We start from the raw sequence: 27310 nt of genomic DNA, 5'->3' as shown, positions 1-27310 counted from the left end.
CTAACACAAAAGTTACTCAAATACTTGGAAGTTAAAGAGCATCCTACTAAAGAATGAATGGGTCAACCAGGAAATTAAAGAAGAATTTAAAAGATTCATGAAAACAAATGAAAGTGAAAACACAACTGATCAAAATCTTTGATATTCAGGAAAGGCAGTCCTAAGAGGGAAGTACATAGCACTACAAGTCTTTCTCAAGAAACAAAAAAGATCTCAAGGGGCACCTGGGTGGCTCAGTGGGTTAAGCCTCTGCCTTCAGCTCAGGCCATGATCTCAGGGTCCTGGGATCGAGCCCCATATCAAGCTCTCTGCTCAGCAGGGAGTCTGCTTCCCCCCGCCCCCGCCTGCTTTTCTGCCTACTTGTGATCTCTGTCTCTGTGTCAAATAAATAAATAAAATCTTAAGAAAAAAAAAAAAAGATTTCAAATACACAACCTAACCTAACCAAACATCTAAAGGAGCTGGAGAAAGAACAGCAAATAAAGTAGGAGAAAAGAAATAATAAGGATCAGAGCAGAAATCAACGAAATAGAAATCAAAGGAACAGAAGAACGGATCAATGAAACTAGGAGATAGTTCTTTGAAAGAATGGATAAGATAGATAAAACCCTGGTCAGACTTACCAAAAAGAAAAGAGAAAGGACCAAAATTAATAAAATCATGTATGAAAGAGTAGAGATCACAACCAACACCACAGAAATACAAATAATTATGACAACATATTATGAGCCATTATATGCCAACAAATTAGGCAGTCTGAAAGAAATGGATGCACTCCTAGAGACATAGAAACTACCAAAACTGAAACAGGAAGAAACAGAAAACCTAAACAGACCCACAACCAGCAAGGAAATTGAAGCAGTTGTTAGGGCCAATTTAATGTTAAAACCTGCTTAACTATTAGGGCCTGCTTAGCCAGAGCAACTCCATATTGCCGAGGTAGTCATATTGTTGTTTACATCCATGGACTTCATTCTGGGAATAAACGCTCCAGTAGTTCCTGGTATGGGTCCAGGTATCGATTCTGGGACTAAATGCCTTAACAGTAAAAGCCACATACCTTGGGTCTGCGGTTATGCCCTATAAAACCAGCCTGTGAGATCGGGAGGGGGTTGCTCTCTTCAGAGGTGGCCCTGGCTGGTCAGTCTGACTTCTAATGCTTGGCATAGATTAAAGCTTCACATAACTTTTACTTTGTCTCAGTCTCGTTCCCTGGCCAGTCAGTCCAACTTCTAATGCTTGGCATAGAATAAGGCTTTGCATAACTTTCACTTTGTCTCAGTCTCGTTCCTTTGATAACGGACCCCAACAGCAGTAATCAAAAATCTCCCAGCAAACAAGAATGCCAGGCTGGACAGCTTCCATGGGGAATTCTACCAAACATTTAAAAGAAGAATTAATACCTATTCTTCTGAAGCACTTTCAAAAACTGGAAATGGGAGGAACACTTTCAAACTTGTTCTCTGAGGCCAGCATTACCTTGATCCCCAAACCAGACAAAGACCCCACCAAAAAAGGAGAATTACAGACCAATATCCCTGATGAACATGGATGCCAAAATTCTCACCAAGACACTAGCCAATAGGATCCAACAGTACATTAAAAGGATTAGTCACCATGACCAAGTGGGATTTATTCCTGGGCTGCAAAGGTGGTTCAATATCTGCAAAGCAATCGGTGTGACACACTACATGAATAAAAGATGGGTCAAGACCATATGAGCTCTCAATAGATGCAGAGAAACCATTTGACAAAGTAGAGCATTCTTTCTTGCTTAAAACTTGTCACAGGGTAGGAATAGAAGGAACATACCTCAATATCATAAAAGCCATCTATGAAAAATACCACAGCAAATATCACCCTCAATGGGTAAAAACTGAGAGCTTTTTTCCTAAGGTCAGGAACACAGCAGGGATGTCCACTTTCTCCATTACTGTTCAACAAACCACTAGAAGTCCTAGCCTCAGCAGTCAGACAACAAAAATAAATAAAAGGCATCAGAATCAGCAAAGAAGAAGTCAAACTCTCACTCTTTGCAGATGACATGATACTCTATGTAGAAATCCCCAAAGACTCTAACCCAAATTGCTAGAACCCATACAAAAATTCAGCAAAGTGTCAGGATATAAAATCAATGCACACAAATCAGTTGTATTTCTAAACACTAACAATGAGACAGAAGAAAGACAAATTAAGGAGCTGATCCCATTTATAATTGTCCCAAACCCCATAAGATACCTAAGAATAAACTAACCAAAGAGGCAAATGATCTGTACTCAGAAAACTTATAATGGAAGAAAGACCTCAATGTGAGACAGGAATCCATCAAAATCCTAGAGGAGAACACAGACAGTAACCTTCTCAACATTGGCCACAGCAACTTCTTTCATGACACCTCTCCAAAGGCAAGGGAAACAAAAGCAAAAATGAACTTTTGGGACTTCACTGAGTTAAAAAGTTTCTGCACAGCAAAGGAAATAGTCAATAAAACTAGAGGCAACCCACAGAATGGGAGAAAATATTTGCAAATAACATTAAAGATAAAGAACTGGTATGCAAGATCTAATAAGAACTTCTGAAGCTCAACATGCAAAAAACGAATAATCAAGTGAAAAAATGGGCAGAAAACATAAACAGACACTTCTCCAAAGAAGACATACAAATGGCTATCAGACACATGAAAAATGTTCAACATCATTAGCCATCAGGGAAATTCAAATAAAAACGACACTGAGATATCACCTTTCAACAGTTAGAATGGCAAAAGTTAACAAGGCAGGAAACAACAAATGTTGAAGAGCATGTGGAGAAAGGGGAACCCTCTTACACTGTTGGTGGGAATGTAAGTTGGTACAGCCACTTTGGAAAACAGTATGGAGGTTCCTCAAAAAGTTGAAAATAGAGCTACCTTATGACCCAGCAATTGCACTACTGGGTATTTACCCCAAAGATACAGATGTAGTGAAAAGAAGAGGCACATGCACCACAATGCTCATAGCAGTGATGTTCACAACAGCCAAGCTGTAGGGGGAGTGGATATGTTGACAGATGACTAGATAAAGAAACTGTGGTTCATATATATGATGGAATATTATTCAGCCATCAGAAAGGATGAATACCCACCATTTGCACTGACATGGGTGGAACTAGAGGGGATTATGCTAAGTGAAATATGAGAAAAACAAAAAAGAGAAAAACAATTATCATATGGTTTCACTCATGTGTAGAACATAGGGAATAGCATGGAGGATATTAGGAGAAAGAAGGTAAAACTGAAGCGGGGGAATCAGAGGGGAAGATGAACCATGAGACACTATGGACTTTGAGAAAAAATCTGAGGGTTTTGTTGGGGTGGGGATGATGGGTTAGCCCAGTTATGGGTTTTAAGGAGGCACATATTGCAATGGCACTGGGTATTATACACAAATAATGAATCATGGAATACTAAATCAAAAACTAATGAAGTAGTGTATGGTGACTAACATAATAAAAAAGAGCTATAGAACACTCATGAAAGAAATTGAGTAAGACAAAGAAATGGAAAAACATTTCATGCTCATGGATTGGAAGAACAAATATTGTTAGAATGTCTATGCTATGCAAAGCAATTTACACATTCAATGTAATCATCAAGATAATACGACACTGGTACAAAAACAGACACATAGATCAATGGAACAGAATAGAGAACCCAGAAATGGACCCTCAAATCTATAGTCAACTAAACTTCATCAAAGCAGGAAAGAATATCCAGTGGGAAAAAAGACAGCCTCTTTAACAAATGGTGTTGGGAAAATTGGATGGCCACATGCAGAAGAATGAAACTGGACCATTGTCTTACACCATATACAAAAATAGACTCAAAATGAACAAACGACCTAAATGTGAGACAGGAATCCATCGAAATCTTAGAGGAGAACACAGGCAGCAACCTCTTTGACTTCGACCACAGCAATTTCTTGCTACAAACTTCTCCAAAGGCAAGGGAAACGAAAGCAAAAATAAACTATTGTGACTTCACCAAGATAAAAAGCTTTTGCACAGAAAAGGAAACAGTCAACAAAACTAAAGGGCAACTGACAGAATGGGAGAAAATATTTGCAAATGACATATCAGATAAAGGGCTAGTACGCAAAATCTATAAAGAACTTATCAAATTCAACACCCAAAGAACAAATAATCCAATCAAGAAATGGGCAGAAGACAAGAAGAGACATTTCTCCAAAGAAGACATCCAAATGGCCACCAGACACATGAAAAATGCTCGGCCTCATTTGGCACCAGGGAAATGCAAATCAAAACCACAGTTGTAGTCAAAACCACACCAGTCAGAATGGCTAAAATTAACAAGTCAGGAATGGATAGATGTTGGCAAGGACAGGGAGAAAGGGGAACCGTCTCACACTGTTAGTGGGAATGCAAGCTGGTGCAGCCATTCTGGAAAACAGTTTAAAAAATTTGAAAGTAGAGCTACCCTACAACCGAATAATTGCACTATTGGGTATTTACCCCAAAGATACAAATGTAGTGATCCAAAGGGGAACCTGACCACAAGGTTTGTAGAAGCAATGTCCACAATAGCCAAACTATAGTAAGAGCACAGATGTCCATAAACAGATGAATGGATAAAGAAGATGTGGTGTATATATACAAAATGGAATATTATTCAACCATCAAAAAATGGAATCTTGCTATTTGCAATGACATGGATGGAACTAGATGGTGTTATGCTAAGTAAAATAAGTCAATCAGTAAAAGACGATTATCATATGATCTCACTGATCTGTGGAATTTAAGAAACAAAACAGAGTATCATAGGGGAAGAAAGGAAAAAATAAGTCAAAACCAGAGAGGAAGACAAACCATAAGAGACTCTTAGTCATAGGAAACAAACTGAGGGTTGCAGGAGGGTTGGTTGGTGGATTGGGGTAACTGGGTGATGGACATCGAGGAAGATATGTGATGTAATGAGCACTGGGTATTATATAAGACTGAAGAGTCACAGACCTGTACCTCTGAAGCCAATAACACATCATATGGTAATTAATTAAATTAAAATAAATAATGTTAATAAAAAGAGTAAAACAGTGGTTGCCATAGCCTTTGGGAGAAGGAAATGGGGATTTATTAATCAATGTGTATAAATTTTCACTCAAGATGAATAAGCTCCGTGGGTGCCTGAGTGGTTCAATGGGTTAAGGGTCTGCCTTCGGCTCAGGTCATGATCTCAGGGTCCTGGGATCAAGCCCCGTGGAGGGCTTCCTGCTCAGCGGGGAACCTGTTTCTCCTACTCCCTCTGCAGTTCCCCCTGCTTGTGCTCCCTCCTTCTCTGTCTGTCAAATAAATTAATAAAATCTTAAAAAAAAAGATGAATAATCTCTGGAAAGCTATATACCCAATTAAGGGGAGGAGACTTGGATTGGAAATTTTTTTTATTCACCAGCAGATAAAAGTTCTTAAATATCAGTATTATGGGTTTCCTAAGGAATTTATATTTTTAGCAAATACTCATGCCTTCCATTTTTTAATATACAAGAAAGAAAACATTACTTTTTATTCACATTATAAACATTTTCTTTTTTTAAAGTCTTTATTTTAATTCCGGTTAGTTAACATGCAGTGTTATATTAGTTTCAGGTATAAAATATAGTGATTGAACAATTCCATATGTCATCCTGTTCTCGTCATGGCAAGTACATTCCTTAATCCCCATCATCTGTTTAACCATCCCCCCTCTCCTCTGGTAACCATCAGTTTGTTCTCCTTAGTTAAGAGTCTGTTTCTTAGTTTTCCTCTCTCTTTTTAGTCCCATATGATCTTTGGATTTGTTTCTTAAATTCCACAGATCAGTGAGATCATATGGTATTTTCTTTCCCTGACTTCTTTTGCTTAGCATAATACTCTCTGGCTCCATCCATGTGGTCGCAAATGGAAAGATTTCATTCTTCTTTATGGCAGAATAATATTCCATTGTTTATATATTCCACATCTTCTTTATTCATTCATTAGTTGATAGGCATTTGGGCTATTTCCATAATTTGGCCATTGTTGATGATGCTGCTATACACATTCCTAGGTATCTTATGGTTTTTGGTGCAACTGTATATGGGGGTGATTCCTTGATTTCTCTTTCTGCTGCTTCATAATTAGTAAATAGAAATGCAACAGATTTCTCTACATTGTTTTTGAGTCCTGTGACATTACTGAATTCATTTATCATTTTTACAGTTTTTTGGTGGAGTCTTTTGGGTTTTCTGGGTACAGTATCATCTCATCTGCAAATAGTGAAAATTTTACTTATCTTTACCAATTTGGATAACTTTAATTTATTTCTCCAAATATTTAGTTATTAATTTACTTATTTTTGTTTGAAGTTTTAAATTTCAGTTAGCTAACATATAGTATTAGTTTCAGGAGTAGAGTTTACTGATTCATCAATTACCTGTAAGAGCCAGTGCTCATCACAACTGCCCTCCTTAATACCTATCATCCATTTAGCCCACCCCCTGCCCACTCCCCTCCAGCAACACTCTGTTTCCTCTCTATAGTTATGTCTGTTTTATGGTTTGCCTCTTTCTTTTTTATTTTCCCCTATGTTCACCTGTTTTGTTTCTTAAATTCCACATATGAGTGAAATCATAGTATTTGTCTTTCTCCAACTGATTTATTTCTCTTAGCATTATACTCTCAGCTCCATTTATGTTGTTGCAAATGATGAGACTTCATTCCTATTATGTTTTATGTTATTACACAATTATTCTGTTTAAAACAAATATATATATATATATCAAACAAATATATATCAAAATATCTATCTATATCAAAGAAATACATATATATCACATCTTCTTTATCCATTCATCTGTTGATGGACACTTGAGCTACTTCCATAATTTGGCTATTGTAAATAATGCTGCAATAAGCATATGGTTGTACAGATCTTTCCAAATTAGTGGTTTAATATTCTTTGGATAAATACCTGATATACTGCTGGATCAGAGGGTAACTCTATTTTTAACTTTTTGGGGAACCTCCATATTGTTTTCCAGAGTGGCTACACCAGTTTGGATTCCCACCAACACTGTAAGAGGGTTCCCCTATCTCTGCATCCTCGCCAACATCTGTTGTTTCCTCTGTTGTTAATTTCAGCCATTCTGACAGGTGTGAGGTGACATCTCTTTATAATTTTGAATTGTTTTTCTCTGATTATAAGTGATGTTGAGCATCTTTGAGTGTATTTGTTAGCTATCTAAATGTTTTCTTTGGAAAAATGTCTATTCATGTCTTCTGCCCATTTCTTAACTGGATTATTTGTTTTTTGGGTGTTCAGTTTGATAAATTATTTATGGATTTTGGATACTAGCCCTTTATCTGATACATCATTTGCAAATATCCTCTCCCATTCTGTTGGCTGCCTTTTAGTTTTGTTGATTGTTTCCTTTGTGGTGCAAAAGCTTTTTATCTTGAAGTCCCAAGAGTTCATTTTTACTTTTGTTTCCATTGCCTCTGGAGACATGTTTAGTAAGAAGTTGCTATGGCTGATGTGGAAGATGTTTCTTCCTATGTTCTTCTCTAGGATTTTGATAGTATTCTGTCTCACATTTAGGTATTTCACTCATTTTGAATTTATTTTTGTGTAAGGTATAAGAAGGAGGTTGAATTTCCTTCTTTTGCATGTTGCTGTCCAGTTTTCCCAGCACCATTTATTGAAGAGACTGTCTTTTTCCCATTGGCTAGTCTTTCCTGCTTTGTCTAAAAATAGATGTGAATCTATTTCTGGGTTTTTTATTCTTTTTCACTGATATATGTGTCTATTTTTGTGCCAGCACCATACTGTCTTGATGACTACAGGTTTGTAATATAACTTGAAGTCCTGAATTGTGATGCCCTCAGCTTTGCTTTCCTTTTCAAGAGTGCTTTGGCTATTTGGGGTCTTTTGTGGTTCCATACAAATTTTAGGATTGTTTGTGCTAGCTGTGTGAAAAATGCTTTTGGTATTTTGATAAGGATTGCATTAAGTGTGTAGATTGCTTTAGATAGTATAGACATTTTAACAACAGTCATTCTTCCAACCACAAATGCTGGAAACCTTTCTATTTCTTTCATATTATAAACATTTTCAAATGCAGTACTTATAAATGTGAAATTAGGAACATTTGTTTTAAATGGAATAATTGCATAATAAGTTAAGGATGAAATCAAGAATAAGGAAATCACTAGGAAACAGCAGCAATATTGTTGATAGAGAGTAGAGTATAAATATCTTAATCTGAAATCACGATAAGCTATTTTCAGAAGGGATAGGATTTTTTAGTGAATGTGTGTGGTAATGGAGTTAATACATAATTTGTTAGGCAGAGAATGACTTCAAATGCTGGCTTAGAAACAAACCAAATATAAGATTAAAAGACAAAATCCCAAATAAATAAAAAATACTAACAAATTTAATGGGCTCTCTAACTCACTAGAGTACTACGATATTTGCACAAGGTAAGAAAAAGATTATAACGAACCTATGGAATGATGTTTCTGCAGAAAAGAAGTTACATAGTAAGGCAGACAGTTGGATCACTATGATCTATACGTAGTTTGAAGGCTATATAGCATAGGGATTATCTTCCAATTTCGTAAAGCTTTTTTTTTTTTTTAAATCTGTGTGCCTATATCCCTGTAAAATGCATGGGAGCCCACAAAATTTCTCAGTTGGTTCTTGGTTAAATGACATATTATTTTGTGGTTTCTAAGGAAATAGCTTCCAGTTGGAGAATTTGTTCGTTAAATGTGGGGTAAAGAAATCCTTTAAGATGTCCAATGAATGGTTCCTTTAAGACTGTTAAGTCCTGAAGCACAATGAGCATTTCCACAATCACAGGACTCATAAAAATATCATTATGTGGAAAACCAAGAGGATACTTTGAGAAATCATGCTTTTTGGGGGCACGAACAGACTTATTTTCCCGGGCTAGTTAACAAAGATAACTGAAATATATATAATTTTATATATATATGTGATTCTATGTAAAATTGTATATATGATAAATTGTTTCAAATGTCAAAGCACTGTTATTTTCTATGTATGAGCAACTATATATGTGCATACATGTAAACACACACGTATGTACACACTCAACCATATATTCCCACCTTTCTAAGAAAAGTGGGGCATTAAATCAAAACAAGTTTATCAACATGTGAGCAGATTGAGGATGGGCAGATGCCCTTGGTCATGGAACACTTATCCTTGCTGTTGTGCTTATTTTACCTGGGGCCATTCCACTTGGTCCATAGTAACTTATTGAGAGGCAGATCCCATTTTCTAAGGTGGCAGAAAAAGATCCAAACTTGCTGATAACTTTATTCTCTGCATCTGATTTTCCTAAAAGGCAAATTCAAATTAAGGACATTTCCATTTTATTAAAAAGAAATGTAAGCAAAACAGTGCAAAGTGGAAATCACATAGATAAAAATGTGGACATAATTAATTTAATTATTCATATATATGTATGTACCAATGAATTATTATGAAATTATTAGAAAACTTTGTTTTCAAAGAGTATTTAATGAATGGGAAAATGTTCATGATGATAAAGTAAGAAATACACTGCAATAGTGGTCACTGCTGGGGTGGTAGAATTAGGTGCAACTCTCATTTTCTTTAAATATTCTTATATTTCTTAATTTTTATAATAAACCACATAGTCTTTTATCAGGCAAAACAAAGAAAAATAATTTAAAAATTTCTGTTTTAAGGTCTGGAGGACATTCAAACTTTCAAACATTATGTTCTTGAGTTTGGAAAATACTGGACCATGAATTTATTAGTAAGATTTGGCTATTTGTCTTTTTACTAGTTTGAGTTTAAGACATCCTATTAATTAACCCTTCTCCTTTTGCAGGTATAACCTATGTCACACTGGGCAGATAACATTGTTTCTCTGGGTGGTGTTGCCTAGAGATGTTAAATAGTGTTATCAGGAAGATTCGTGTTATATTTTCAATGGACAAACACCTGGAGCTCCATCTATTAGCAAGTAGAGACTATCAAGACCAAATGTAGGATTTTTCTCTTGTCCTTGCAACCTAAGAAATTTGATACCATGGAGAGAACTAAGTGATAGAGCACAGAAGGAAAGCCCAGCATTTGTAGTGAATATTGGAGAAATGCTAAAACTTCAGTAGAAATCAACTAATGCGGACCTGAGTCCTAGAGACTGCACTTATACAAGTTGTGTAAAACAAAATTCAGGCCAGAATGGATATTGCAAATGCAATGTTGCTACATAAAGGTAGCCAGCTACATAGACTTTGTATGACAACTGGAATCAATGGCTGGTCATCCAAAGGGGACAAAACCAAGTTAGCAGTCCATTGTAGATGTGCTATGTATATAATGCAGGTACACATTACCTCAGGGAAAATGTATATAAGCAGAATCGTAAAACACTTTCCTTACCATCTGGAAAAATGAGCCTAGTTGCTAAGTGGAAGAGAAGTGTGGGTTTGACACAGAGATGCTACGGCTTACCTGTTTCAAGATTTTGCTCTTCCTCTCTTTTTTCTTTCACATCTTCTGAAGAACAATCCTCTTCTTTTTTTCCCCTTTTCACAATTTCCTTAGGGTCTTTTAAATGAATTATAAAAGTGTGCTTGTCCTTTTTCACTGTCACCTTGATAAAAGTTGGCCCTGGGGAAAATAAGGGATAGAAGATGGGCTGCTGCTGATGCCCCATTAAGGTCCTTGACAAGACACCTAAATAATGCAGCATAGAATGTAACTAAGGGCATGGAAACATCTATGGACATCACTATTTTATAGAAAGATGCCTAAGGAATAATGTGATTTTTTTTTAAATTTTCAAAGACAACTTTATTCATGACACATATTAAAAAAAAAAAAAAAACTCCCACCCACCTGGAAATGAGTCCAAAAAAAAAAAAAAAAAAAAAAATCCACCTCCCACCTCCCTGTTCAATAAAATAAAAGGGGGGAAAAAGGGAATAAAATAAAATGGAAAAATAAAATAAAAGGGAAAAAAAGGCAAAGGAAAACAAAACAAAACAAAAAACCGGAAAACAAAGAAAAACCCACCCCAAAACAAGGTAGTGCATTTCCCCAGGGGGTAGGGGATTTTACACTGGAGCCTCTGGGAGCAGGAGGGAGATCTTCTGGCTACAGAAACCTGCAAAGAAAGACACTCAAAACAAAAAGAAACAAAAGGAAACAAGAGAGATCACCAGGAATCTGGAAGGGCAGACAGCCTGAAAAGAGGGGTGGGTGGGTGGCAAATTGGCAAGACAAGAGCAGGTGGAGGGGACTGTGGAAAGTTAGGGAGAAGATGGAGGGAAGGTAATAAGCAGAACAGTTTGGTGTGCTTCCAGAGCCCTGGGTAAAAATACCCCTCCTACCACCCATGCCCACCTACACTTGAGCAGTCCCCAAGGGAGTGAAGTGGGACGGGGAAACAAGGGGAGCAGCTTGTGCCGTTGAAACGTGTCCATGGTGAGACCCCAGAGTGATTGAGCAGCCCCCTGCCCCACTCCCTGGGCCTTCCCCTACTCCGCAAAGCAGGTCCCTTCTCAGCAGTTAGTTATGGGATTCTACCCCCTTCCACAGTATATCTTTAAAATTTTTTTTTTTCCATCAAGATCATTTTCTATTTTTCTTTTTCTTTTTTAAAAATTCTTTTTTCCCCTTTCTTTCCTCTTTTTTTTCTCTCTCTCCTCCTAATACACACTTTTTTGGTAACAGGAATACCATGATGTCACTCTAGCCTGGCCCCTGTAGATGTGACCCAGGAGCCAGAAATAAATGGCAAGCGGATCAGGGAGATGTTTGCAGACTTTCTAATCAAATTACAAAAGAGAAAATACATTGGTTGAGACTATTGTACACCTATACTCAACTTGGTGATTAATCACATGAGCTAGTTGTATTTTACAGCTTATAAAGAATTACATCAATGGTAATTATAGTACTGTTATCATTAGTAGCAGCAAATCAGAATTTTCCAAATGGCAGTTTCCCTCTTCTGGTGTTCTCATTTTTTGCCTTTTTTTTTTTTAAATTTTTTTTTTAATTTTTTTAATTTATTTTCAGCGTAACAGTATTCATTGTTTTTGCACCACACCCAGTGCTCCATGCAATCCATGCTCTCTCCAATACCCACCACCTGGTTCCCCCAACCTCCCAACCTCCCGCCCCTTCAAAACCCTCAGATTGTTTTTCAAAGTCTATAGTCTCTCATGTTTCACCTCCCCTTCCAATTTCCCTCAACTCCCTTCTCCTTCTCTTCTCTTCTTCTTCTTCTTTTTTTTTTTTTTTTTAAGATTTTTATTTTTATTTATTTGACAGACAGAGATCACAAGTAGGCAGAGAGGTAGGCAGAGAGAGAGGAGGAAGTGGGCTCCCTCTCCGGGATCATGACCTGAGCCAAAGGCAGAGGCTTTACCACTTAGCCTCCCAGGTGCCCCCCCCCCTTTTTTTTTCTAATCCAGCTTATTCTTTTCAACTTTGATTGAGCTATCTTCTACCTAATTGATAGGATTAGTATTTGCTGTGACTTGTCTGAAACTAATAAACACGAGCATATACAAATTTCGATAAGCGTGAGGAATAGTTATGGAAAATAGAACATAGCAACACAAAAATTGAGTCCAGTAGTTTTCTCAGTTATGTGATTTTGAGCTCCATTTTTAATTACTATTAATTGTACACTATACCCCAGGACGATATTAAAAATATTCAAAATATCAAATATCAACTATGAAAACATGATAATATAAATATGTGTACCTATATTAATAACAATCCCTATCATGGTTTAAATAAACAAGCCTTATATAATAAAATGGTCTGACATTTGATATAAGTTGTACCACCAACCATTGTTTAAATAATTTGAATGACTTTCAGGCCTTTTTATTTTAAAAATTATTGATGTGATTTTTTGTTTGATGTGGTGATTATCATCTAATGATGCTTCCACTTGAGCCATGATTTCACATAGGGAACAGTATGTAACTTTTGCAATGACTTCCTTCTTAAATTGGTAGATATTAGATGACAAGAAAGAAAGAAGGGAAGAGAGAGGGGTTGAGATAGAGAAAGGTAGGGAGGGGAGGATAGGAAATGAGGAGGGGTAAGTCTGGTGCCAGACAGAGGGTGGGGGTAGGAGGAGCCTGTGTTACCCCTTGCTGGGGGGCATAACCTTGTGGACATTAAATAGGGCCCTGCTCAAATTTCTTCCACACTGACCTCCTCACAGTTCTGAGAGACAATAAGCTACCAAATAAAGCCCAGGTTCTCAAATCCACCTGAGAGATCTTTTTTTTTTTTTTTTTAAATTATTTGACAGACAGAGATCATAAGTAGGCAGAGAGGCAGGAAGAGAGAGAGAGAGAAGGGGAAGCAGGCTCCCTTCTGAGAAGAGAGCCCAATGCAGGGCTTTCTCCCAGGACCCTAAGATCATGACCTGAGCTGAAGGCAGAGGCTTTAACCCATTGAGCCACCCAGGCACCCCTACCTAAGAGATCTTTAAAGCCCAGTGAAAAGATAGACCCTACAAGATGTCCCAGATAGGTTCCCTAGAGCTCATATCTGCTTCTTGGGAAGAATTACACATTTCCTTTAGGGGTTTTCTAGACTAGGTCCTCACTGCATCCACAAGGCTCATCTCCCATTCAAAGACTTCTGAATCCAGAAGAAACTTCTCTGTGGCAAAAATACCTGGACCTTGGTAGCAGAACCCCAAGCTTGGTGCTCCAGAGCCCAGATTAGAAATTTGCTCTCAAATCACAGTGTGTGTTTGGTTTCTGAGATAACACTACATGCTGTAATTAATATTACTAATTAATTATGTTTATTGTGGTTACAATTATAATATTTTCAAATCATACAGAAACATTTTAAGATTTTAACAACCAGAATGTTTGTAACAGTATGTCTCAGCTAACCTCTCAGCTGGCTTGTGCCTTGCAGTCAATTGTAACAGAAGAATGTGAAGGCTGGAAGTGCTGAATGTGGTGTATTATAAAGAAGATTGGGTACATTACCACCCTCACCTATCACATCCAAGGGTACAAGGCCCCAAGATGATCTGAAATGGGTTAGTATCTTCCAAACTATTAACCGGCTGTGTTCAAAAGGTACCTTTTTCAAATGTTGTCTTCTCTACTTCAATCTGCCCTCCATCTGAAGGATACAGATAAGAATTTGTTCCTGAGATTTGGATGGGTATGTCTCCCATATTATATCCATGAAACTAGAAGGGAAAACATCAGGCTTTGAGTGTGAAACGGCAACTGACAAAAATCAACTCAACAGTGTGAGCCAGTTAAAGTTGCTGTAAGCTTAATTCTGCTAAATGAATGTCTGTCACTTTATAGACTCACAGGACAGTGTCCATATTATCTTTAGCACCTCCCGTGATATTACAAGACAGAATTAAAGGAGGTCCATGATTTTAAAATCTGTTCACCGGAGCATCCTTCCGGAGCATCCTTCCAGCTAGTACAGATCAAATAATTATACTACTGAAAAGCAATGGAAGAAGAAATCAATTTCTCTTTCATTGGCTATTAATTTTCTGTTTAAAGTAAACTGATATATTGAGGAATAGTGAAACTTTATGCATTTTTCTTGACACTTTATACTTTAGGAAGTAATATGGTAATGACAATTTTTGCTAAGTGTTGCTAATAGAACTCCAAATGATTGTGATGCATGCTAATGCCTGAGAACTGGCTTAGAGTAGCTACTAGAAAGAACAAGGGCTGTTACATTTTTGTCCATCTCTTGCCCATTAGGTTTTCCTTATAAGACTGCCTGAGGGACAGACTGGCAAAGGGATGATTTTACCAATGCCAACAAGCAAAATACATGGGTGCATACTTAGTAATGCCTGTCACCTGAGACGATACAGCTAACCTTTGTATTCACTTTGATCTTTCACAGTTGCTTTATTTACATTAACCTAAATGAATGCTTTTGTGTCAAATCTCCATTTTTCTTGTTCTTAGTAACCTAGTTTCACAGTACTCAAGAAAAACTGGCCTGACGGTATTCCCATCTTGATGACTGGCTACAATGAAAGTCCTATGTATCTGAGGGTTGAGTATGGGTCTGAGATCATCTACGCTAGAAGAAACTTCAAGGCCTTCTGTGGTGTCAGTGAAGACTGGGAACCTTGTGATTCCACAGAAGCTATGTTTCTCCCAGAACAATTTGTAAGGACCCAAAGAGGCTTCTTGGAACGCTGATTTTACCGGATAAATGATCTCAGGTTCTGGTTGCTGGAGGGGTTCCTCTGCTACTTCTGGAATCTTCATTTGTTCTTCTTTAGATTTCTCCTTGAAAAGGAATTTTTTCTTTGAAGCTTTACTGTCTTCTTTCTCTACCCTTTCCTTGCCTTTCTTTTTACCAGCTTCCTTATTCTTCTTTTCTGCTTTTTTTTCTTCCTTTAAGCGCTCTTCTTCTGCTAATCGATCTTGTTCTTCTTTCCATGCCTATAAACACATTTAAAAAAATTAACAGGACTTTGAAACAAATTAGATCCCATTCAGGTTCATTTTGGAGAATACTTCATATGCTTTTTGTAAGGCATCTCTGATAAATTAAGATACTGAGCTAGAAACCTTGGAGTTACCCTTGACTCTCTTCTTTCACCAAACTTCCGTGTACCACGCCCTGCCAAGCTCTTTAGAGAATTCTCTTTACTGAGCTTCCTCTCTCACCTTCTTTGAATTTTCCTTTAATTCAGGTCTTCTCATTTTATCCTGAACTATTACATCAGCCTCTTAGCTGGTCTCCCTGCCTTCTATATTTTTCCACATGAATCCAGTCCCTAGTTTAAGTCGTGGTTAATCCAGCAATATGGTGGACCAGATGTGCAAAGAAACACTCCTGGCATAAAACATTTCAAAAATGATAGATAAAATGTAAATTGTCATTGCAATGCATAGCAGGGCTGGCAACAAAATAAAAGGTATGAAAAAGCACTAGTCTAGTGAGGAACAGGAGTATTCAGAAGTTTCTGAGGGCTTTATGTCCATCCCTGGCAGCTTAGAACAGGAGTTTCAATGAGTTACAGGGACTAGAGCATTAACTTGGGAGATCAAATCAGAGACCTCTGAATAGAGCAGATATTTTTAAAAAATGACACCTTCGTTGGATGAACTAAAAAAAAAAACAACTTTCCCTATAGAGGAAGAGCATGAATTCTAGCTTGCTTCTTTGTCCCTGAGTTAAAGGTTGAGAAGAGGTGGGGGGAATCTCCCCTGAGAACTAATGACAAGTTGTCCTCACACAGATTTGAGGCCAAAATATATTACCTTAAAAATGTATTCTAAAAAGGTTGTGGGTGGATATGCGCTCACAAATGAGAATGAGGAAGTAAGCCAGAAGCAAGAATCTGAAGGAGAAGCATACTGTGAAGACATATCTGTGAAGTCGAAGAAGATATTGGAATTATCAAATAGAGGATATAACATAAGTATTTTAATCTGCTTAATCTTTAATTTGTTTAAAGAGAAAGAAGTGTCCAAAGTTAAATAGGAAACAAAAAAAGTATCAAAAATAAGAAGGTGAGTTTGAAATCTCTGTTAGAAATGAAATAGAACTTTAGAAAAGGTAGCATTTGAATAGATTATGGCTGAGCCATTTCCAGAGTTGATGAAAGACATGGACCCTAACATTCAGGAAGGCCAATGAGTTTAAAGCAGGAAGTAACAGAGGTGTGTGGACTTCAAAAATAAGTCAGTCAGAGAAAAACAAATATCATATGATTTCATATGATATTTCATAGTATGTGATCTATTCCGGAGACTATTCCATGGACACTCCAGAACAATGTGTATTCTGTTGTTTTAGGATGGAATGTTCTGAATGTATCTGTGAAGTCCATCTGGTCCAGTGTGTTATTCAAAGCCCTTGTTTCTTCTTTGATCTTCTGCTTAGATGATCTGTCCATTGCTGTGAGTGGGGTGTTAAAGTCTCCTACTATTATTGTATTATTATCAATGTGTTTCTTTAACTTTGTTATTAACTGGCTTATGTAACTGGATTCTCCCGTTAGGAGCATAAATATTTATAATTGTTAGATCTTCTTGTTGAATAACTTTTAACTATGATACAGTGTCCCTCTTCATCCCTTACTACAGTCTTTGGTTTAAAATCTAATTTGTCTGGTACAAGGATTGCTACCCCAGCTTTCTTTTGATATCCCATAGCATGATAAGTGGTTCTCCATTTCCTCACTTTCAATCTGGAGGTGTCCTTTAGGTCTAAAATGAATTTCTTACAGATACCAGATAGGTCTTCCTTTTTTATCTAATCTGATACTCTGTGTCTTCTGATTGGAGCATTTATTCCATTTACATTCAGAGCAACTATTGGAAGAAATAAATTTAGTGTCATTGTATTACCTATAAAGTCATTCTTTCTGTATATTGCTTCTGTTCCTTTCTGGCCTCTGTTACTTTTGGGTGCTCTCTCCACTTACAGGATCCCCTTTAATATTTCTTTTTTTTTTAAGATTTTATTTTTTTATTTGAAAGGAGACAGAGCGAGAGAGAGAGAGAGAGTATGCTTGATTTTAATAGGTATGTCCAGCTTTCCAAAGTAGAAGTGCCCACTTATATTTCAACCAGCAGTATATGAGAATTCACTTTGCTTCACATCCTTAACAAAATGTGCTTTTTGTCTTTTAAATTTTGGCCAAAAATGATGGATTTGACTACATAAAAGTAAAATATTTCTGTATAAATAAAAACATAAATGATACTTATTAATAAGGAAATTGTTTTATACTTTATAAATATCCAAATTATAGACTAACAATACTGCTCTGTAAATAAGTTAAATCTCTAGATATTATTTGGAAGTGACAGTCATGCTATGTTGCTATGAAAAAAAGTTATGTGGCAGAGTAAAAAAAATATATATCAATCTAAATCAAAACCAAACAAATGCAGGCCTTCTTCCTTATTTGTACATGTGTGCAGGTATGAGTATAGAGCATACCAAATCATTACTATTTCTTATTTTCAGGGGCTTAGGAGAGCCAAAGTAATTTTGATTTATTGTAAACCATATATCAATTTTGTAATTAAAATTCCAATTAAAAATTGGAAACAAAAAACAAACACCTGCAGCAGAAACTGAGAGTATACTAAGTATGAACAAGACACTGCCCTGGATTTTGGTTATGTAAATGTGAATGACACAGAGTCCTTTAAAGGTTTATCACCTGGAGAAGAAGACAGCTCAGCGGAGAGACTGCTTTTTCATTGCAGATTCAATTATTTCTGAGAGTTTAGTAAAAAAGATCACTTCTATTTCACCACGCAAACTTTCTATCACACAGTAAATTTGAATTTGTAATGATTCAGTGTCATTTGTCTTTCTTTGAATTACCTTGAGAGAGCCTTCTAAAATGAAAGGAATCTTTTCCTTCTCTTTTTCTTTTTCATGATCTGCTATCTCTGTTTTGCTCATTCCTTTGCTACCTATAACCAGAGAAAATTAAATTTCTTAGTAACTCTCAACAACAAAGATTCATAGAAGGACCAAATGTCTGGATTGTAGGGGATTTTACAGGCAATCAAGTCCAACTCTCCATTCATTCATCCCTCACTTTTTCTCGCTGCCTCCAGAGCGGATGTCTGAAGTGGAACTGAGCTCCTCTAGAGATGAGGAAGTCATTGTCCTTGGTGGAAGCAGGGACTTCCATTTTCACTATGTTGTGACCCTGAAGCTTTTATTGAAGTAGACTCTCTCTTCCTACAGCTATAACCTAAAATTCCTAGATTAACCCTTAAAAGACCACACAGAACAAATCTAATTTACATTGAAGCCCTCCTCTTGCCATTACAGTCATTCTGTTTTTGAAGATTTACAACTTTCCTGACTTAAAAGGTCTCAAAATGAATGCAATACCTACCAAGTGTATTCCCATCCCAAACTGACCATTTTCTGGTTTTCCCCCAGGCATCTAGATGGTAATTAAGCTTTGGATTCTGTTCAGAAGAGAATAAAGAAAAAGCAGTCAACCCACAAATTTTCCTGCTCATAGGCAAGTGTGGCCCTAGACGGTATTGTGAGAGGGTGACCCTACCTCTCTTTTTTATATAGCTCCAATCTATCATTCCAGGTACATAATGCTGTCCTTCTATGCTCCCATCAGGAGCAAGGTCAAGCTGATGGATGGATTGATTATATAAGCATTTTTGTGGATGGTGACTGATTCATTACCAACTTGGCTTTCTAATTTTTATTTTAAAATCAAGCCAGCAGAAATTCTTTTGGTAACTGACAGAAGTTGCAAAATCTTTGGAAAATATATAGCTTTGCTTCTTTACAAGAAATCACTCTCTCAACTTCTGCTATCAGAAATAATAAAGATTATTAACATGGAAAACATTTCCTATGCATGAACCTAGTGAGATATTTCTATTTTCCAGAAAAGTTACCTCATTGCTTTACTTCTTTATCAAGTATCCTTCCTCTTTTTTTCACCCTCTTTCCTTTCCCCACTTCAACAAAGCCATGGAAATTAACAAAAATAAATGTATGTATTGATTCTACATTCTGTCAAGTGCCTGTCACAAGCCCCCAATAAACCATTTTCCCTTTATTTTCAGGTTCTTACCTCCAGTTAGTCTTGGGACTCTTCTGCTTACTCTCCTAAGAAAGGTCTTGTTTTAATCTTACTTTTGGAATCTGTAAGCATTCTAATGGAGAGATACTGACTCTGAATTTTTCTCCTATATTGTCAATAAATCCTAGATAGATGAACCTATCAACCCTGTCAAAATAAAGACATCTGGCATTTCCCTAACATCACATTTAATCTGCTGGACAGATAGAATCTACCAGGTGTGTCAGGAAGCAGCATCAATATAATGTCAAATATTCCATTATCCCATCATCGATCTCATCATATTTGGAATGCAACTATTTGATTTTTTAGAAAAAGTAAAGAGTCACAGAAATTTATAGGCAACTCTTTTTAATACTTAAGTATTCAGTCCTGATTACATTAACAAATAGGAAAATGTCTTTGGTCTTTACATGTAAGTTCAACCAGTTACTTACTTTTAGATTTTTTAATAGCATTGATTTTGCCAGGAGAAGTGATTTTGGCACCAGCAGATTTCAGTTCCAGCTCAGCCTTTGTCCTATTGATTTCCTCAGCCATTTTAGATTCTTGATATATGGCTTCTTCTTTTATGACCCAATCTTGAATGGATTTTGCCACAAGTTCCAAATAATTCCTTAAAAAAAGGCAAAAAGGAGCAAATAACAATTGTTACTGTTAGTTATAATCAACCAATACTTAAGATACCAAATGTGCAAATGAAAATTGCCCACGTAACAAATGCAATAGACTCAGATATATCCTAGGTGTAATTTGTACAAAACTGTCACATATAAATATCCAGTGAACATATGAAAAATGCCATCTTCATCCACAATTAAAGACATACATATTTAAAAATGATACATTTCCATCCCAGTAGAGGATTAAAAAGTTTGATTCTTCCAGCACTATTAGCTAGAGAGTAATATGGTGCAATCTCTTTTTAGGGAAATTTTATAGCATAATAGAAACTCTTTTAATTGACTTGCCGGATTAATTGAAATGCTGAAGTCTTGCTGTAAAACTTCCTGACCTGCAAATACCCACACCCCAAATACTGTGCCCTACACTGCTTGTGCACTTATGCTCACACCAGTGAGTTGTTGTTCACCAGGATTCGGTCATATTTGTTTCCAAACCCATTCATTCTATTTATATCGATGACTGTACTTATTTGTAATGAAATGTTATGTATACTTTAACATATGAATGTCCTGAGAGAGTTGCTTCTGAGGAAATAAGTTGAAATATTTAGGTTTGACCATCAAGATTAGTTATCGTCAAATCGTGTGAAAGTGAGACTTCTAAAGCTTGAAAAATAAAGCTAGAGGGATTTTATACTCAGGTCATTTCACAAATTTCTTCCATTCTTGATTCCTTTTAAAGAAATTAACTGAAAACTGTAGACTATGAGTTATGGATACCCAACATCTTCATTGCGAAAGGAAAAGATATCTTAAACTCAACCTGTTCCTAAATTGACTGATCTTCCTTTCCAAACTGCCCCATCAAGCCTTTATGGCGTCTTAACTGATAGCAAGCCTATAGTTCAAGTTGATCAGCCCAAATGCCCTGAAGGCATCCTTGGACCGCTCTTATTTTCTCACACTCCCTTCCAATCTCTTGGGAGACCCAAATGATTTTTTTTTTTTAAATATATTCAAAATCTAATCACTTCTCACTTAAACTTTACTGTTATCTTCCCGGTTTAAGCCACCATCACCTCTTGCTAGGATGTTTGCAGTAGTCTCCCAGCCTGTCTCTGTGTCCCAATCTTGATCCTCTGTAGTCTACTCTCAACAGAGTCATTAGAGAGATTCTTTTCATTCTTAAGTCAGATTATGTCTCTCTCCAGTTCAGAACCTTTCAATGAGTCTGCCTTTCAAACAAAACCTAGAGTTCTTGCTATTTTTCTGGGATGAAGGAACACAGCCAAATCAGTATTCAAATGAGGTGACAAAATAGAGAATATGTCAGCATGCAATGATTCAGGAATTCACCAGCCATAGATACTTTCTGAAAGAAGTGCTCACAAATGTACTCCAGCTGCATTGAAAAAATAAATCTAAGAAAGAAGATAACATGGGATATAAATAAGAATTGAGGAAAAAAAAAGTACGATTTGTAATTAAATGTAAATAAATATTTGTGTTACTTGTCTGTGATTAGAAAATATTACTTAATAATTGGAAATAAAATTTCAAAATGGGAGGTAGACGATTGGTTGGGAGTAAGTGAAAATATGTTAAAAATTTTAACATTTTTTGTGAAATGATATTAATACTCATTAACTCCAATTATGTTACAAAATATTTAAACATGTGATTTAAAAGGATACCTCTAGAAGGATATAAATAGAATGTATAACTTTAAAAACATCACACATTAAGAATGAACTAAAAATTCGATCTAACAAAAAGAAGAAAAGGGATTAATCCTTAAGTAGAAATATACTTATTAAATGGTAAGATGAAGCCAAAGACATTATTGATAAAAATAGAAGTAAATAAATAAATTCTTTAAAATATAAAGTTTTAGGGGCACCTGGGTGGCTCAGTCAGTTGAATGTCTGACTCTTGATTTTGGCTCGGGTCATGATCTCAGGGAAATAAGGCTGAGCTCTCTGTTGGTCTCTGAGGTGGACATGAAGCCTGCTTAAGATTATCTCTCCCTCTGCTCCTCCCCCACTACTCGTGTGTGATCTCTCTCTCAAAAAAAAAAAAATAAAATAAAAATAGGTGCACCCAGGTGGCTCAGTCAGTTAAGCTTTCAGTTCAGGTCATGATCCTAGGGTCCTGGCATCGAGTCCCATATTGGGCTCCCTACTCAGCAGGGTGACTTCTTCTCCCTCTGCCCTTCTCTCCTGCTCATGATCTCTCTCTGTCCATCTGTCTGTCTCTCTCTCTCAAGTAAATAAAATTTTTTTAAAAATAAAATATAAAGTTTAAAAATATTGTTATAAGAAATGAATCTTGGAACACTGAAAAAATAAAATAAAATATAAAAAAATATTGTTACTAATTTTTATTAAAATCTTTTCAAAGACAGAGGATCTCAGAGTAGCTGAAAAATCCAAGCTGGTATTTAAAAGACATGTAGCTATAAATCAAAATGATGCAAGAAAATGAAAGGGTGGCAGATGGCTACTTAGGAAGCCAGAAAAGGTCCAGATCCTTGACAACTTTGGTGAGTAGCTGCACTATCCCTGAGACACTGCCCAATTACAGATTTCTCACTACAGAAGAAAACTAATCCCCTTATTAGTTTAACCACTGTAGTCTGTTTTCTATTAATATTGTGAGACACAATTCCTAGTTGACATGTAAAATGATTGAGAAAGTTATATTAGTAAATTTTTATATAAAAGATACTGTCCCGGGTGCCTGGGTGGCTCAGTGGGTTAAGCCTCTGCCTTCAGCTCAGGTCATGATCTCAGGGTCCTGGGATCGAGTCCCGCTTCGGGCTCTCTGCTCTGCGGAGAGCCTGCTTCCCCCTCTCTCTCTGCCTGCCTCTCTGACTACTTGTGATTTCTTTCTCTGTGTGTCAAATAAATAAATAAAATCTAAAAAAAAAAAAGACACTGTCCGATGATACTTATATCAAATGTGGTGAAATTCAAGGTCAAAAACATTAAAGGGAACAAGAAGGATATGTTATGTTGGTAAAAGTTAAAATGCATTAAGAAGGATGGTTTTAAAAATACAGATTTAAAAATAAATTTAAACATACACACAGTACACATGAAAGCTAACAGGAGAAACAGACAAAATTATAATAAAAAAGACAGACATTAATACATCTCACTCAGGAATGGACATTTATCATGACAATACTATTTGATTTTATTGTAATAGACATCCAAAATCCAAATGTCATGCATGAAGTTGTAGAACAATGTAAATTACATTGTAATTGCAATGTAAATTACAAAAGTAATTGAAAGAATAGAAATCCTGAATAGAAGATTAATTTTAGAAGAATTGCAAATGTTGTAGATAATCTGTTCCTCATCCTTTCACACTATCCTCTCTCCCAATGGACCCTGCCATCCATCCCCCAAAGAGCCACTATCTCTAAACAGTTTTCCATGTGAAGTGTTCCTATTCTTCCCAAAATAATGTACTATATTATGTAAGCTGTATATGTGAGCAAAGGATTAGTACACAATCTCTTTCCCCAGTTATTCTGCAAGTCCATTTTCTATCATTTTGTATCCTTTTAAGCTAAAACAATGCTGTGCAAATAATAAATACTGGATATACATTAACCAGCAATGAAAAAATGAAATATTCTCATCATTACTGAGAAGAGAACAAAGCTTTAAGATCCTGAAGAAATAATCAAGGAGCTTGGAAGAAAATCACTGATTTCCAGAGGTCTCAGTTTGCTGAGCAACTGGCTGCTGTGTTGACATGTCACTCAGTTGCCTACCTTTGAGTTTTCCCCAGATCAAGTGGAGTTGTCCAAAATCAGCATGCAGAATGTCATGTTTCAGAATTTCTACTTGAAATCTCTCAGAGGCAGTTTTATTAGAATCTAAATAAATCAGGTGTGAGGTAAGAGCATCCTCATTAGACTTAGCTGGTCCCAAAATGATATCTGTCTTCTTTAGTGGTATAGCTCTGATGCTTATCACAGTGGCTGGTACAGCTCAGAACTTTGGCTTGAACTAAATTGAAATTTTCTTTGACTTGAGCCACCTTGCTTAGACTAAGAAGCTAACCAGGTGACTAAGTAACTAACAAGGTAACTAAACTAAGATAGCGATTAACTAAACAAAGTTGGTTACCTGAATCCAACATTGGAGTGAAGAGCAATATTCCAATGTTCACAATGCAGACGTTGTACATTCATTGGATTATGAAAGACTAAAAGTAGAGAGTTGTCCTGGGTATGGTAATAAGAATCAATCCACCTGTATTGCTGGTTGGCTTCTTGAAGAACCTGAAATCAATATATTTGCATTATTGTGTATGTGTGTGTGTGTGTGTGTGTGTGTGTGTGTGTGTGTGTTTCCCCCCCCAGAAGAAGGGATTCTTGGTAGGGCATATCTCAGCTCCCTTCTCTTCCTCTTAGTCTCACTGTTAGTGAGAACATAAGCAGTGGATTTTTTTTTTTTTTTTTGAGCTGAATTCAGCAACTCTTATAGAAAAACAGATACCAGGTTTCAGGTGTTTTTTATTAAGGCTGGGTGATAATAATTAAGTCAAGCAGTTATTTAACTTTTCCCATGCCTTCATACAGATCCTTTCATTCTGTCATTATTAAAAACCCCAGATAAATAGGTACAGTTATTTTTCCTATTTAAAAATACTAAAATCCTCATTTTTTCAGTGGAAATTGGGGCTAAGAGAGGAAAAGAGATTCATCCAACAACACAGAGTTCGTAATTTCCAGGACAAGTCTCACACCAGTCCAAGTGTCACTGTTTTTGCACTCCAAAGACTGCTCTCCACGTGTACCGGGCTATAGTTTAGAGAAATGAGGTGAGTAGTCTTTTTCATACATACTGTTTTCAAACGACTTCTACTCCTGGCCTTTTCCAGAACATTCCACCCTCAGCATGCCCTGCAATTGCAGCTACCAATAGAGGGGCAGAGAGGGTAGGCACACTTGTGTCCTGCTTCCATTTCACGGCTGATCAATATAAGGAAACATGTCCACGGGAAGATAAATTAGGTAGCTGTGGGTTGTTTTCAACATCAAACTCGTGTAGGAACTTTCAGTTTTCTACTGTTTGGGTGATCTGAAGGCATGGAATTGCTTATTATATTAGGAAAGGGCTGTTTTAGTTTTGCTTTCAATTTTACACTGGTAGCATTACCAAAATAATACATTTACTTCCCCAATCTAGTCCCTTGTATGAGTCTTTATGGTGTGGCATTTAAGCTATTACATCTGTTCCCTAAGAAGTAATACCAGAAATACACATATGGTGAATATTTTTGCATTAATTGTTTTTGTTACATATGGTACTATCCATTACTTTACTTTTTGGAAAAGCAAATTCCTTTTATTTATTTATTTATTTATTTATTTTCAAAGATTTTATTTATTTATTTGACAGACAGAGATCACAAGTAGACAGAGAGGCAGGCAGAGAGGGAGGGAGAGGGAAGCAGGCTCCCTGCTGAGCAGAGACCCCCGAAGCAGGGCTCGATCCCAGGACCCTGAGATCATGACCTGAGCCAAAGGCAGAGGCTTTAACCCACTGAGCCACCCAGGCGCCCCGCAAATTCCTTTTAGACTTTAAATCCCTAAACCAAATATGTTCATTTCTGATGAATATGTATCCTTCTTTCCATTAGAGAGCTCTGCAAAATGTGTTTCCATATTTACTTTGGCTGCTAGAATTTACATACTTACACTAAGTTTCTCAGAGCTATAGTTGCTTTCAATCAATGCTTGACAAGTTTTCATATATCTTTCCTCACCTTTTTTTTTTTAACTATTTGGCTTTTACCTATTACTCTATATTAATATTGCTGGTGCCATAAATTTATTATTAAAAATAAACATGTACTTATTACAGCATTATTCACAGTAGCCAAGATATGGAGGCAACCGTGCACCTGGGTGGCTCAGTCGGCTAAGCATCTGCCTTCAGCTCAGGTCATGATCCTGGAGTCCTGGGATGAAGTCCTGCATAGGATTCTCTGCTCACTAGGGAGTCTGCTTCTCACTCTCCCTCTGCCCCTCCCCTCTGCTCATGCTTGCTCTCTGTCTCTCAAAATAAATAAATAAAAATCTTAAAAAAAAAAAAAATATGGCAGTAAACCAAATGTTCTACCATAGGTGAATGGATAAAGGAGATGTGAGATATATTTATATATATACACGCACACATATATACACACAATTACATATATACATATATGTATACAGATATAGGTACTATATATGTACATATATACAATTAAATATATAGATATATAAATATATAATGTATACTATATATACAATATAAATTTATTGCATATATATATATAATTAAAAATTACCCCAACATGCAAAAGAATGAACTCTTGTCATTTGCAATAACTTGGATGGATCTGGAGGGTATAATGCTACTTGAAATAAGTCAGTCAGAGAAAGACAAATGCCACATGATTTCACTCATATGTGGAATTTATGAAGCAAAACAAATGAACAAACAAAGAAAAAAGAGATAAACAAACAACAGATTCTTAAATACAGAAAACAAACTGGTGGTTGCCCAGAGGCAGGTTGCCCAGAGGCAGGTGAAACAGGTGAAGGGGATTAGGAGCACACTTATCATGACGAGCACTGAGAAATGTATAGAAGAGTTGAATCTTTATATTTTATACCTGAAACTAATATGACTCTGTATATTAACTATACTTCAGTTAAAACAATAAATACCTACTATGTCCCCGATACTGTGTAGGTTCTAGGAAAACAAAAGTGAACAAGGTAAGATTTTCCTTTAAGAGTTGATTAGGATTTTTATAGATCATCCTGGATTCAGAGACATATCCTAAGAAGATGAAATTGATGGAGTATCTGTCTGATACATAGCATGGATGGGGCAGGAGCAGAAGTGGGTTGACAATGAGGGGGATGCTGTGGTAGAACAACTGGATGGTGGCTGGACTGACATAGCCACAGTGGAGACGGTGAGGAGCTTTGATGGTATCAAAATTTGATGATGG

The 27310-nt window shown here is 36.5% G+C and overlaps 1 protein-coding gene across 1 annotated transcript in view; it reads right to left on the bottom strand.

Moving 5' to 3' along the window:
- Positions 1-27310, bottom strand: part of SPAG17 (sperm associated antigen 17) — a 236085-nt gene that overhangs the window by 81803 nt on the left and 126972 nt on the right. The window contains exons 18-24 of the mRNA XM_032881319.1: positions 24427-24581; positions 20093-20271; positions 18413-18504; positions 15265-15504; positions 14150-14261; positions 10526-10684; positions 9263-9376 (exon numbers count right to left, since the gene is read on the bottom strand). Of these exons, the coding sequence (XP_032737210.1) occupies positions 9263-9376; positions 10526-10684; positions 14150-14261; positions 15265-15504; positions 18413-18504; positions 20093-20271; positions 24427-24581 (1051 nt within the window). The remainder of the gene's footprint in view (positions 1-9262; positions 9377-10525; positions 10685-14149; positions 14262-15264; positions 15505-18412; positions 18505-20092; positions 20272-24426; positions 24582-27310) is intronic.

The sequence above is a fragment of the Lontra canadensis genome, unplaced genomic scaffold (genome assembly GCF_010015895.1).
Source record: "Lontra canadensis isolate GAN:19392208 unplaced genomic scaffold, GSC_riverotter_1.0 scaffold75, whole genome shotgun sequence".
NCBI classification, from domain to species: domain Eukaryota; kingdom Metazoa; phylum Chordata; class Mammalia; order Carnivora; family Mustelidae; genus Lontra; species Lontra canadensis.
This window is presented reverse-complemented; position numbering and strand designations above follow the sequence as displayed.